General features: G+C 50.0%; 1 protein-coding gene and 1 long non-coding RNA gene across 3 annotated transcripts in view; one reads left to right on the forward strand and one right to left on the reverse strand.

Moving 5' to 3' along the window:
* LOC105486963 (otogelin) overlaps positions 1 to 14,513 on the reverse strand; it is a 108,496-nt gene that overhangs the window by 77,138 nt on the left and 16,845 nt on the right. Inside the window, exons 14-21 of the mRNA XM_011750160.2 lie at positions 10,646 to 10,778; positions 9,558 to 9,735; positions 7,718 to 7,842; positions 6,582 to 6,794; positions 4,958 to 5,150; positions 3,260 to 3,334; positions 2,984 to 3,027; positions 1,382 to 1,535 (exon numbers count right to left, since the gene is read on the reverse strand). Coding sequence (XP_011748462.2) covers positions 1,382 to 1,535; positions 2,984 to 3,027; positions 3,260 to 3,334; positions 4,958 to 5,150; positions 6,582 to 6,794; positions 7,718 to 7,842; positions 9,558 to 9,735; positions 10,646 to 10,778 — 1,115 coding nt within the window. The remainder of the gene's footprint in view (positions 1 to 1,381; positions 1,536 to 2,983; positions 3,028 to 3,259; positions 3,335 to 4,957; positions 5,151 to 6,581; positions 6,795 to 7,717; positions 7,843 to 9,557; positions 9,736 to 10,645; positions 10,779 to 14,513) is intronic.
* Positions 281 to 4,371, forward strand: LOC105486962 (uncharacterized). Of its 2 annotated transcripts, none has more exons than XR_011610788.1 (5): positions 281 to 419; positions 1,474 to 1,683; positions 3,160 to 3,360; positions 3,881 to 4,084; positions 4,234 to 4,371. It is a non-coding gene; the product is annotated as an uncharacterized lncRNA (long non-coding RNA). The 2 variants fall into 2 exon arrangements; XR_011610789.1 differs by having other exon boundaries at positions 3,881 to 4,038; positions 4,234 to 4,370.

Raw genomic sequence — 14,513 nt, forward strand, 5'->3', positions numbered from 1 at the left:
CCTTAGAGAGCCTTTGATACAGCACACAATGGGTCATCGGCCAAACTGAGCCCAGAGCCTGGTCTCCCAGTCTCCATTCCGGCCCCCCTTCCACTGTGCCTCTATGGCCTTGCCACCACTCTTGGCAGTGAGTGACCCTCGGTTCCTGACCGCAGACACCCTGACTTTTCCTGACCTCAGGCTGAGAGGCAGGCTGTGCACACAGGATGGTGTCACAAGGGGCCTTCAGTGACAAAGATACTCCTCACATGCCACTCTGCGGCCCAAGTGGCAGCAGGTGGTCAGGCCTAGGGTCGCTTGCAGGTTCTCTTTCAGGCACTCTTGCCTGAAAGGGGCAGGCTCACAACCCACATTATGATCTCTGCGTAGGGGACCAGATCCTGGACCTCATGTGCTCTGGGCCAGCGACTGGGCTTGGAGTAAGGAGATTTGGGTTTGAGTCGTGGTTATTTGAGCACCACTTCCCTAAACCCTTCCCCTGGCCTCAATTTCTTCATCTGCACAATGGGAATCATGGTCCTCCCTACCTCTTTATCATGGATGCTCTGAGACTGAAGGAGTAACATCAAAGTGTCTTAGAAGCAGTAAAACTCCAACTGACTGTCCCCTTCCCTTCCTACCCTAGAAGCCCTGACCTCCATCTCATTTTCCTTGGCTGCCAGGCCTGGGCCACAACTCCCAGGCCACTAATCTCTGCATAGGCTGAAGGGCACAGTCTGGTGTTGCCGAGGCACGGGATGAGGTGCCAGCTGTCTTCTCAGCCCAGACCTGGGAATGAGAACGGGCAGAGCTGGGTGCAGGCCCTGGGCCACCTCAGTGTACACAGCCCACGCAAGGCATGCCCACAGAGCCTGACTCATGCAGCTCTCACAGCTTTAATGGCAGAGTTTTGGGGACCTGGGAATGAGACAGTTTTCTCTGGGTGGGGTCTTCTTTTTTGAGTATTTTAGGGGCATCACCCTCCTCCTGAGGTCTCTGATCACAACTGTGCAGAGGAAGAAGTTGAGAGCTGAACCTGGGTTTCCTCTCCAGTGGTCTCCAACCCACTGCAGCACCCAGCGTGCCAGATACCCCACTCAGTGCTTCCACTGAATGAGCTCATTGATTCCTCACAGCAGCCTGTTACGGTGGCAGGCGTGATGATGGTTCCATTTCACAGATGAGCGGCCAGGGCTCTCTCCTCCAGGTCACGCTCCAGGCTGGATCACCAGCCCCTCCTCTTTCCCAGACTCCTCTCTGGCCATTATGGCTGTGGCTGGCCAGCCCGGGCCAGTGCCTTCCTACAAGGCCATGTGAGATTTTCCCTGCCCCTACTCCACCCTGTGACCCTTGGTTCTGCCACCCTTCAGAGTTGCGGGCCCACGACACCATGGGTACCTACCCATGGGGACAGGCGCAGCCCGAGAGGCAGGGGCCACGGGCTGACACGCTCAGGTTCAGCAGCTGCTGCTCACACGTCCTCTCCCTGCTCAGCTCCAGGTCTGTGCGCAGGTCGCTGCAGTTCACGAAGACCTGGCCTGCTGGGCAGGCAGCAGCTGGAAGAGAAGAAGATGGGAGCGGAGGCCCTGGGGCCTCTGTATGGGCTCCTGGGCTACAGGGACAGCAGCAGGAGGATGAAGGGAAAGATGGGCTCAGAAGCCTCCTCCCGCCCTGGCTGCTGCTGGACATTGCTTGGTTTCCCAGGTACGCCTCACAGAGGGAGGGATGGATCTGTGCTGTCTGTCACACAATGGGACCACGGTCACCAGGACCCATCGCTGCACGTCCCCCATACCAGGTTGCTCCAGGCGCTTCCCCTGCATCATTATATTGAATCCTGCAACAACTCTAGGAAGTAGTATCGTCTCCCATTTTTCCAAATAAAGGAGTGAAGCCACTTCTCTTCCTCCCCAAAGTCATCATAAAGTGAGAAGTGCCCCAGAGGGGCAAGGAGAGGGGCTAGAAAGAGGATGACCAGTCTGGCAGGGGGGCCAGAGGACTCTGAATGACAAAGACAGTCACAGTCCTTTTACCACTATTTCTGTGACATGAACACACCCTCTCTCCCTGAGCCGTCAGTAAGATCTGCCCTGCACATTCATACTGTGTGAGTGATCCTTTTTATGAAAATTAATAAAACGGAGCTGAGTTCCATGCCCAGACTGGGATGAACCAGAGAGAAAGGCATAGGCACAGGAGGTGAGATAAAAGTTCCAAAGAGCCAGAAATCCAAAGCCAGAAGTGACCAAAGGAAAAGCGCTTCCAGGATTATGCACAAAACACGGGGAGGATGCAGGAATCCAGGTTATATGCCAAAGAGGAAATGAAGGCCCAGAGAAGTAAAGTGGGTTGCCCAGGGCTGTACAGTAAGTGAGTGCTGGGGAAGATGTGGACCCAGGCTGGATGATTCCGGAGGCCCTGCTCCTAACCACCTACTGTATGATTATTCTCCGATCCCTTCCTCTATCCTAGGAAGCCCTCCCTGAATGCTCCAGCCCCCAGGCCCTACCCCACCTCCCAGCCTCTCAAAGGTTGACCCCCGACTGTTCCACCCCATCCCTATCTCTGTTGCCTAGGAGGGTCTCAAAAGCCCAGGCTGTCCTGCCCACCTCTGTGACCCCACACCCAGCACTGTCCTGGGCAGAGTCCACCTCAGTAGATACATGACAGCTCAGACAGAGAAAATTGGGACCCAAAGGAAGTCAAGAAACTGCCCAGATACTCAACGTGGTTGCCCCAGGTGGTTGCCCTGAAGGAAGACAAAGTCTCCGCCTCTCCTCTGCAAGCAGCAGGGACAGCCACTAGGGTTGGGCTGAGGCTGGGACAGGGTTTCAGGTGCCACGCTCCAAACTGGAGTCTTTGCCAAGAGGGCAAGGAATACAGAAGTCCCAGTGTAGGGCGAAACCTGGAGTGGGCTCGCGACAGCCTGATCAGTGCTCCACTCCCCACTCTCTTTCACCATGTGGAGCCCCTAGAAGGGCCTCACCCCTCCAGCCACCCTTACCTGGGGCTCTGCTATCACAGCTCATGACTCCATCTTTGCAGTGGCTGCAGAGAGAGAGAGAGGCCCCGGGGTTAGCTGACTGAGTCACTGCAGGCTCCAGACACCCCATGTCACTGCACTCGGGTCACTGCAGAGTTCAGACAGACATCCTCACTCACTTCCCCCTCCCTGCACAGAGCAGGGCTGGGTGTCCCTTCACAGACTCAGCTGCACTGTCTTCAGTCAGCAGCCTCCCTTTAAAGAGAGGACAAGAAGACTGCTCCCTACGGAGCTCACCAATGGCCCAGGGATGGGATGTCACTGTCTCCGGGGGAATAGTCCACTCCCTGGAAGTGGCAGGAGCACTGGTTCCTAGAAAAAAATGGGAGCGAAGCAAGGTGAGCAGTTTCAGGAGCTGGGGCAGGGACTGCTAAGGACAGGGACCCCACCTTCAGCCAACCAGGGGCATAAGGACACAGGGAAAAGTAATGGTATCTACAGTGACATGTGACACATCTCCAGCGAGCGGAAAAGCCAGTCTGGCACCAGGGATAGAGGTCATGGATGGGTCCCAGATTCAAGCTTTGACAAGGACAGTCACTGGTCTCCAGACACTCCCGCAGTCAGCCTCATTTGGACTGAGGAAGGGAGGGGCAGTAAGAACAGGAGCACAGCTCCTGAGCCCAAGCCATGTCAGGAACGGGGCAGATATTCAGCTGGTGCTGCCTCCTGGCGCAGGTGTCCTGGTTACTCACGCCCAGCATCTATTCCAGTTGCTCAGTGCTGTACTGGTTGTTAAGTACATTGACCTCTGGCCAGGGACACCCAGCCAGGCCCCCCGCATATATTATCTCATTGATTCTTTGCAGGGATTCTATGAGGTAGGGATTCTTATGCTGTCTTGCTTCTTTTGTGCAGGTCATCTAAGGGCAAAGGCTGTTTCCTCCTCACACAGCTCCCACAGAACCTGCCGATTACAGGCATGTGCAGGTCTTGGAGCACGGCAGTGAGTCACGGACGGGACGCCGGAACTCCCCAGCTCCAGTGCTGCTCAACAACCACCTCCCTCTCCCTACGTAAGCCACACAGACCCCCTTTGTTGGCAACACTCAACATCAAGGGGTGAGAGCCGCCAGGGACATGTCTGGATCTCAAGGGAGGATTCTGTAGTTTGGGAAGGCCTATGAGTGATTCCTATTTACCCTAAAGGGGCCTCTCTCCAGCCCTGCCACCATTTGAAGACCACCAATTGAATATGTATCATTTTACAGATGGAGAAACAGAGGCCTGGAGGGGACCAAGGACCTTGCCAGTCACCCCAGGATGATATGGGGTTGCTGCCTCCCACTATCCTCCTCCTGCTCTGCCGTCCAGCCACACTGAGAACAAGCTGGGCCTTGGGCCACCCCCTCTTCCTGGAGCCCCCTTCCTCACTCTCTCAGGTCTCTGCTCAGACCTCACCTCAGCAGAAAGGCTTTGCTTCCAGGCCTACCTCAATTAACACACCAGGAACGGGACTCCCTGCTCTTACTCTGCCTTACTTGGCTCAACAGCTCTTGTTGCCACCTGTCCATTAAGTGTCTGTTCATTTATGTGTCTGTCTTGCAACCCTAGAATGTGAGCTCCATGAGGGCTGAACTCTGCTTTGTTCATTGCTGAATTCCCAAGTCCTAGAAATGTCTGGAACATACCGGAAAGTAAATAGATTCTGTGGAAGGAGAGGGGAATGAGGAGAGAGAGGGCCCTTGGGCTCTGTGGGGTTGTTGTGTCTTGTGACGAAGCTGCTAGAATGGCCCAAAGGCCAAGGCTGAGGAGAGATCTGGGAGGCAGGCCCCAAGAAGGCAGCCCAACCACCTTACCCACCAAGGTCTGGCCTGCAACCGTGAGGGAAAGCAGGGACACGAGAAGCCCAGCCAAGTTCCCCAGTCTCAGATGCCCTGGAGTCCCCCAGCCTCACCTGCCCACCCAACTCAGAGGTCAAGCTGGCCCACTCACCGGGGGACACAGAGGTCGGCCTGGGTGTCCAGATAGGTGTCCAGTGGGCAAGCACAGCCCTCCACACACTCGTCCCTGCTCAGGTCATCGCCACCATCAACCCCACAGGCCTCAGGGCTGGCCAGGTCCTGGCAGGTTTGTCCACAAAGGGCCACGCAGGGGCTATACTCCTTGGTGGCCTCACAGGACAATGCTGCAGTGGCGGGGGGGGGGGGACATGCTTTGTCTCCCTCATCCCCACAGTTGTGTGGAGTGGGGCTGTCATTCTGATGAGGAGAATGGAGATCCAGAGAAGTTAAGACATTTGTCTGAGGTCACACAGCAGGTCAAGGTCAGAGGCGGGCTCTGAACCCAGATCTGACTCCAGAGTCCCACTGCCTACCAATACGCTGGAATGGCAAAGCAGCGGGTGGGCCCTTCTACAAAGTTCAGCCTGGAAGACCACTGGCAGGTCCTTTCCTCCAAAAGGCATTCCTCTGAGGTAGTGATATTGGGGAAGGGGTGGAGATTACCACCCGCTAAGGCCCTGCACCCACCCCCGTAACTCACGCATAGACACACGCACGAGCCCAGGTGTGTGGACACACACACACACGCTCCCACCCCCTCACTCCCCTGGCTGTGTCACACACAGGTTGTGGAAGTCAACCGTGCTCCCTCTAGCAGCCTGTTTTGCTCCCTTTGTCCCAAGACTCAGGACTGCCCTCTCCTTGTGTGGCCACCGTCCCACTCCTCCCAGAGTCTCCTACACATTGTGGGATCCAGTAGATCTACTGAGACCATCAAGTTCAGCTGTTCTCAACCCAGGCTGCACATCAAAGCCACCTGGGGAGCTTCTGAAGATGCTGATGCCTGGGCCCCACTGCCAGATATGTTGTCTTCATTGATACTCCATGTGGCCCAAATGTGTGAATCTTTTGAAAGTTCCTGTGGTAACTCTAATATGCAACCAGGGTTAAGAACCAGTGGGCCTGTCCAATCCCTTCTGGGGAGACTTTGGTTCAGAGAGAATCAGGGCTCTGCCCGGGGACACACCGCAAGTCACCTGCAGGGCTAGAACAGAACTCAGGCCTCCTGACTCCCAGTACAGTGCCTTTTTCGTTTATTCAACAAACATTTGCTAAAAGCTTACTGAGAGTCAGGCTTTGTACTAGAGCTGGGGGCACAGAGGTGACGAAGACATGGGAAGGAGCATAGCCCAGAGTCAGGGTAGGGACAGGTAGGAGCTGGCTCATTACACTGAAGTCGTGTGTGTACTCAAACCCCAGGGCAACAGCCAGTGGTCTTTCAAAAGGTGCAGTGCAAGGTGGCTCTGACCAGAGTGGTGGAGGTGGTGACAAGTGGGTGAATTTGGGATTAGCAGGACTGACAGGACTTGAGATGGACTGGAAGTAGGGGTGACAGATGCAGTCTTGAGTCACAGGTCACAGGTGTTATGCCTCAGTGACGGAGGGGATGGGGGCCATTGGCAGAGACAGAGGGCGCAGGAGGAGAAGCAGGCTCTGGGTGCCGTCAGGCTGGAGGAGACTGGAGGGCATCCCAGTGGAGAGTTTCGGGGGCAGGGGACACTCAAGTCTGGAGCTCTGGCTCCTCCAGGCCAGTCTCACATGGGTGGGGCACTCACCACAGGCTGGCAGGCGGGTGCGGAAGTCAACGGGGAGCCCGTGGCGCCGGCACAGGTGGGCGTAGTGGGCCAGCGTGGCACACAGGCAGGGCTGCCCGCAGCGGCAGGCGTCCCTGCGGCACTGCTCAAAGTAGGGCACTGGGCTCAGGAACGCAGAGCAGGGCGCAAACAGCTCTCCTGTGAGCACGCTGCAGGCCTGCACTGAGTAGGAGGCTGGGGCAGGAGGAATAGGAGCCAGGCGGTCAGGGGTCGGTCTACCTGGTGTCCCAGGATTTAGCCTCTCTCTCTCCCCAGGGCTCAGGGGAGTGTGTGTGTGTGTGTGTGTGTGTGTGTGTGTGTGTGTGTGTGTATGCACGTGCAGTATGGATGCAGGCAGCTACTTCAGTGTACAGCTGGCTGGGAAAGTATGGGTGTGGTTTAGTACACCTGAGTGTGAATATGCGGCTTGACAAAAATTCCTGGAGCTTACATTCTGGTCAAAGGAGACAGTCACTAAAAAATTCATACAGAAACTTCAAAGGTGAAGAAGCTAAGGAGGGAGAGAAAGCTAAGAAGCAGCATGGGGAGTGTGAGGCGAGGCAGGAGGAGCAACTGCAATTTGAATTCAGGCAGTCAGGAAGGCCTCAGTGAGGGGGTGAGGTTTGAGCACAAATCTGAAAGAAGTGAGGAACTGAGGCATGTGTGTGTCTACAGAAAGAACATTCCAGGAGAGGCAACTGCAAGTGCACAGGCCCAGAGAGAAGAGCAGTCCTGACTGTAGAAAGAACAAGAAGGAGGCCAGGGCAGCTGGGGCATGGCAGAGGGCAGTGGGAGTAGGAGGTGAGAAAGGAGAGATGGGGGGGCATGGGCAAAAAGGGTGGGGCCTGGTGGGGCCACGGGCCGACTTCTGCTTTTGCCCTGAGATGGAGAAGCCAGTATAAAGGTGTGTGTGTTTATCTGATAGTGGAAGAATATGAGGCTTCCTGCCTGCCTGGCCCTCACTGTCTCTCCTTTCCCCTCCCTGCTGCTCCTCCTTTTCTTATCACTCCTACAAATTTGGCCAGCACCCTCCTGTCTGGAGTTCCCTTTTCATCTCTCTTAAAGCAGTCCTCCCCAGCCCACTCACTCATGCCTTTCCTCTTCCTCCACCAACTCACCAGCTTGCAGGTGCACATCGCAGGGGTCCAGTGGGGAGCCAGGGATCAGCGGGGAGCAAGCAGAAAGCGTTTTCCAGGAATTGCCAAAAAGTTGTGGGGTGCTCTCAGGTACACCCACTGGAGACCTGAAGCCATGACATAGCCATATTCACACACTTGCCCATGTGGACCGAGGGGCACAAATAGCATAGATCCAGGTCAGCACCTACTTGCTCATATACACACACATAGTCATAATCTACACATCCATATACACACCCTCAGAGGAGCACATGTATTCATCCAAATACATAACATGTATATGCACACACTCTCAACACACACACACAGAGCACAAATATATGCCAGACATGCATATAGCCAAGGTGATCCACACACAGCCACATTCAAACACATAGAGTTATGGATGTACACATGCACATGCACATGCACACGGCACACACACGCACACACACAACATTTAACAGGCCCCAAAAGGGCTCAAATTGGGCTAGGACCATACACTTGGGGCGGGGAATGAATATGGCTTCATTCCCCACCCCCAACTCTTCAGGTCAGAAAAAGAAACAGGGACATCATGAAGAGTATCAAACCCCATGGGGGTAAGACTTTTTTCCTCCCCCCTTCTCCATGGGCAGTTCCTGAAAACTCCTTGGCTCGCCCTTCAGCTCTCTCAGTAGGAAATTGTCACACAAGGGACAGTGAAGGGAGGAAGGGGGAGGAGCATGTTTCCTAGACATCACAAGTCTCCAAGAGTCACCAAACCCAGGTGTAGGTGTTGAGTGGAGGGAGGTCATGGTCTCTATGGGGCTCAGGTTCTGTCTGGCACCCACCATGCCCATATATTGTTCCAGGGCAATGAGTGCACCCATATTAGGTAGGGCAATATTCTTACCCAGAAGTCACATTTAGGAAAGTGGCAAACAGCATACACACTAAACCAAGGTCTCCTCCTGCTATTTGGCCAGCTACCCTAACATCAGCCTTACCAGGCAAAGCACAGTAAGAATGCCACAGTTTTAAATGTATATGCACTGAAAAGCTCTGAGCTTTATTTTGTTCTTGTTCTTCACAGCAAATCTGAATTCTCTTTTTTGGCTAAAGAATGCCTCCCCTGTTTCTTCTGCATCCCCTAATACATGTAACTCGAAGGACTGGCTAGAAACTCCAGCCTTTAAAATCAACCCTTTGTTCTCCTTTCGAGGAAACTTCCCAAGTTCCTAACCTATGTCTGTGCCCAAATATGTCAGCTCACAGTAAACAGCCTTTCCCTGAATATTGGGAGGCTCACGGGGTGCAAACTCAAGAGCCTTCAAGTACCAGATAGGAAAGGTATATGAGTTATACTTGCCTGGTGGGTTAGAAAGTGGGAATGTTAGTGTCCTTGGCTCACTAGGGGCTTACGCTCATCTAAAGGTGGTGTCAACCTCAATTAAAACAAACAAAACCATGAGCCAAATCAAAGTCCATCCGAGGTACTCGGTTTTAAGACCTCATTCTAAAACAGCATTCCTCAAGGTATGGCCCATAGATCTCCCATACTGGAATCTTAGGGGTGCTTATCAAAAATAGGATTCCTGAGTCCACCCTAAATCTTGACGAGCAGGACTCAGGAATCAGTGTTTTCACAAGCTCCTGAGGTGATTCCACACATAGAGGACTGTAAACCGCTGCTTTAAAGAAACATACTTAAATGTAAATGTAGAGAAATAAATAACTAATGGTGCATGCTGGGCACAGTGAAGGCCCATGGGAGAGACATTTAAGCCTTGCCTCTAGATACCCAGCCCTAAGGGGCCCATTTCCCCTCTTCTTCCGGTTCCATGGCAGGGCTACGTACAGGAAGTCGTCCTGCGTGTTGCCATTGAAGGTGCCGCAGAGGCCCACGGTGTCCTCCACCCATCGCTGGTCCACCTGCAGGTACAGTCGGAGTCCTTCACGGTCGTAGAGGACCCGCACGCCCACATTCGTCCTCACCCGCAGGAACACGGAGGACAGCCTACGGATCTCAAAGGCGTCTGGGCACAGAATCCGAAAGGGGAGAGTGGGAGGGCAGCCAGTACACACCCCGCCCACCACCACCACCTGCCTGGCGCGCTCAGACTCCCACACCTGGCCCAGTCTTCGCCCCCACTGAAGCCATGCCTGCCATGAAGCTAGTTTGGGGAGGCTTGAGGAAACCCTGTTCAGTGATGAAATCAGGACCCAGAGATAACTTCCCATGGCAGCCTGGGCTGAGAAATTTTTTTTAGCATCAAGTGCCAATTAAAGCTTTGCTCCCACGAAGGAACTGGTACACGTTTCCTCCTCTAGCAGAAGGAGGATTCTGTAACTACCCATTCTCTTCACAGTGGCTACAACACAGTTTTATTATGGAAGCTTATGATACAATTTTAGATTCAAGTGTAACAAATTTAAATTTTAGATTTTATTGTAGAACATTTTATACCCTTTATGGTTTATATTTATTTCTGCAGCCTGTTGACACCCAGTGCATCCCCACTCCTCCCAACCTTGAGCCCCTGTTGTTTTCTTTCTTTCTGGTGCTAGGTTTTTATTTCTTAATCGTTTTGCCATTTTTGTTACATGCGTTTCTTATGAGCTACACATAAATTCCTTGTGGAATCAGACAGTATAACAAGTAGTTAATAAACAAATTATGAGAGTCAGGATGGGAAACACCCACGCATATGCTCATGTTAGGAGAAGCCATCATACTACTAGGAAGCCCACTGTCCTGTTGAGGTGGGAGAAAGACACATTTTTGGAGTCCACATTTTTGCAACCAAAGTGTCCCCTATCCTGATCTACCCAGTACTAGAATATGAGTTTTTGCCAGTGTAGCAGTCCTTTTAGCCAGCGGAGCCTGGGAAGAAAGGTCCAAACCCTCAGTTCCCAACTAGGTCTGTTGTCTACCCCAAACTGTACCATCTGTGTATGGCGGGATGATCTTGTACTGGTCAAACAGAAGGATATCCCCTGCCTGGGTCAGGGTCACCTGCCTCCGAGGGTCCTGGTGCAGAATCACTGACACTGACTGGACACAGGCTCCATCTTGGTTCTGGAGAGATAGAAAGGTCAATGGGGCAGTATTGGTCTGACCATCCTGCTGGATACAACAGAGCCCTCTAGGGACAGAGACCCCAGCCCAGCTTGAGAGACAGTTTCCTCAGAATGACAGACAGAGCCCCAGGGATATCAGGGATCATCCAACCAAATGCCCTCGTCTGGGAATGAGCAGGCAGAGGCTCAGGTTGGAGAAGGTTAGTGGCAGAATGTGATAACACTAATAAAAATGATAGTCAACTCTCAGGTTATCTGAAGACACAGAGCAGAGATGGAACCCAGATGGCCCAGAGTCCAGCCTGAGAAACACTGGCCTCCCCCACCTCATCACAACCCAGAACTTTAATTTCATCGCTTTATGGGTATTTTTATAATTCATTTCATGTGTCACATCCTGCATTCCACTGACAAGCAGGCAGGAAATGAGGTAATATTCTCTGGCCTCAGGTTCTCTATCTCTAAAATGGCCACACATTGGGCCCCTTTTATACCTCCCTCCACAGGAAAACATCCACACGATCATTCATTTAAACACTTAACTGAGCACCAAATATGTGCAAGTCATACTGTATCAGACTTTATGGATTCAGTGATAAGACTAAGTTTCTGTCCTCATGGAAATTACATACTGTGTGGCACACAGACATTAAATAAGTAATTACAAAGTTGATTATTCAATTATAATTGTGATCAGTGCTATAAGCAGGTGTAGAGTGTTAGAAAAGCATATGACTGAACCAGACTTAGTCTGCAGAGGTAGGAAAGGCCTTCCTAGGGAATGATAATAACATAAAATTATCATAATAATAAAAGCCATAATAATACCACAATATTATTAGGATATTACAACCAACAATTAACTTTCATATGGAATTAGTATGTGCAGGTGCTGTTCAAATCTGTTTATATATATTCACTTGCTGAACTCTCATAACAATCTGATTAAGAAAGTATTACTAACATCCCCATTTTGCAGATTAGAATACCAAGGCTCATAAAACGGTGACATTTGAGTTGAAATCTGAAGGATGCATGGAAGCTAGCTGGGCAAAGAGAGAAGAGGAGGAAGGAGACATCCAGGCAAAAGGAACAACTTATACAAAAGCTCTGTTATGGGAAGTCGTTTAAAGCATTCAAGGGCATAAAGAAGACCAAAGGGACCAGAACCCATCAGGCAAAGTGGTTTAAGATAAGGTTAAAGGCTGGGCACAGTGGTTCACCCCTATAACTCCAGCCCTTTGGGAGGCTGAGGCGGGAGGATGGCTCGAGCCCAGGAGTTCAAGACCAGCGTGCTCAACATAGAGAGACCCTGTGTCTACAAAAATAAAAAATAAAAATAATTTTTAAAAAGGTTCAAGAGGTAGGTAAAGGCCAGCTTAGGCAGAGCCTTGAAATATTTTTAGACTTTATCTTAAGTCCAACAGCCAACCAGAGAAAGTGAACCAGGAGAGTGACACAGTGAAGTGACAGAACGATCAGGGCTTGAAACTTTAAAGAAAGACATTGTGCAACAAGCCACAAGCATCCTTCTGAGTTCCTGCCCAGGAGGACAGAAAATCCCTGAAACAGTTCAAAATCATTGTGTCTAAAACATCATCTTCTTTGTTCAACCCACTCATCCTCTAGTCCCCTCTGGACATGTCACCTGTGTGGGAATAAAGCCCACACCCTTTAGTCAAAAGTTTCAGGTTCAAATCCTAATGTAACTGAAAGCTGTGAGACCTTAAGGAAGTCACTTAAATTCTCCAGATCTCAGTTCTCTCCTCTGCAAAATAGAGATACAACAACACTTGGTTGTACCCAATCCTACCCAGTTGGGTACAGATTTTTAAATGTGCATAAAATATTTTGGAGGTTGCATTTACCTGCAAAAGCCCACAGAACTTTACTAAGAGTGAAACTTGCTGTAGGCAAATTCTCACAACCATGTAGGAGGGGATCCCAGCATGAAATGTAGATGACAACAAAATAATCTAACTGCATTACAAATGTATGAAACAAAACTCAGTGAAAGAGTGGGAGGAAAGGTGTTGACATAAGTAACTTTGTAAATAAGTGGAATTTATAAGACTAAAGGCAAAAGAAACTGCACGAAAACTGTACTTTAGTTGATACAGTTATTTCCTATAGAGATATACATTAATAATAGGAATATACATGTATACTGGAATTGAACAATTAGGTAAATGGATGGTGTATGGTGAAGGCCAGGTTTCTTACTGTTAGTGTGAGTATTTACAGATAAGCAAGAGGAGGAAGCTAGAATGATCCATGTGGAATGGATTAGAATTGGATGATCAGTATGAAGTCATGTTTAGCACATATAGAGACAGATGGTTATATAGAGAAATATTTATAGTTATGGGTATATACAAAGATAAACATGGTTATGCATATACAGTCAGCTGTCCATATCCAGGGGTTCTGCATCCATGGATTCAACCAACCACGGATTGAAAATATTTGGAAAAAAATATGGATGTTCACGTCTGTACTGAACATGTACAGACTTTTCTTACCATTATTCCCGAAAAATATAGCATAACAACTATTTATATTAGCATTTACATTGTATTAGGTATTATAAGTAATCTAGAGATGATTTAAAGTATACAGGAGGATTAGCATAGGTTATATGCAAATACTATATACCATGTTACATAAGGGATTTGAGCATCTGTGGATTTTGGTATCTGTGGGGAGTGGGGTGCTAGAACCAGTCCCCCACAGATAATGAGGATATTTCCTTTCTCTGTCAGCTAAGAAGGCTTAAAAGAAGTCATACCCCAGTAGCAGTGAGCACATCTCATACCCAGATCTTGATTCTAATACCATTGTCCAATAAAAGGAACCAGGAGAGCCTAGTAATATTTTTGGAGAAATGGATGATACTAGGACTGGGACGGGAACTATACATGATAGGCCTGGTGCATCTAATAGGCCCAGAAAGTAAAGATGTGAATGCACACACACACACTCAAGCTCCACCACCACCAGCATATACACACACAATGATGAAGGTATGTCAAAGGGACACAGGAGTCAACTGAATGATCTCCCAGTGCCCAAAGCTGGAACAATTCAAGTAAGAGCATAAAGGTGTAGTGGATTATAACTCAAAGTATAAAATAAATAGCCATAAGTCTATGCTGATATAAATAAGTAAATGGGAGAAAAGAGACAAATCTCCCTGGCAGAAAAGTTCTAAACAATGTATGTAGATTCTCTGCCTTCAAGGAGGGGGAGCATAACTTCCCACTCTGTAAGTGTGGGCTGCCCATAGTGACTTCCTTCCAAAGAGAACAGTATGGAAAGGGGGGAAAAGGAATAAGTTTACAGTGGAGAAACCTGAAAAATACTACCTACACCAGATGATCAAGGTCATAATCAACAGTGATAAACCGTGTTGATCGTACATACCATGGATAAGATGTGATGAACATGGCACTTTACCTCTGTGATCTTCCTCCCAAAAAACCATAACCCCAGTCTAACCATGAGAAAAAAAAATCAGACAAATTCCAATAGAGGGCCATTCTCCAAAACACCTGACCAGCATTCTTCAAGCTTTCAAGATGATCATAAGCAAGGGAAATCTGAGGAACTGTAACATCTATGAAGGGCCTAAGGAGACATGATGACTATATGTAACCTGGTACCCTGGATCAGAAAAACGACATTAGGTAAAAAACTTTAGAAATCTAAATAAGGTATGCAGTTTGGCTAATGG

Source organism: Macaca nemestrina, chromosome 12, assembly GCF_043159975.1.
Source record: "Macaca nemestrina isolate mMacNem1 chromosome 12, mMacNem.hap1, whole genome shotgun sequence".
Taxonomy (NCBI): domain Eukaryota; kingdom Metazoa; phylum Chordata; class Mammalia; order Primates; family Cercopithecidae; genus Macaca; species Macaca nemestrina.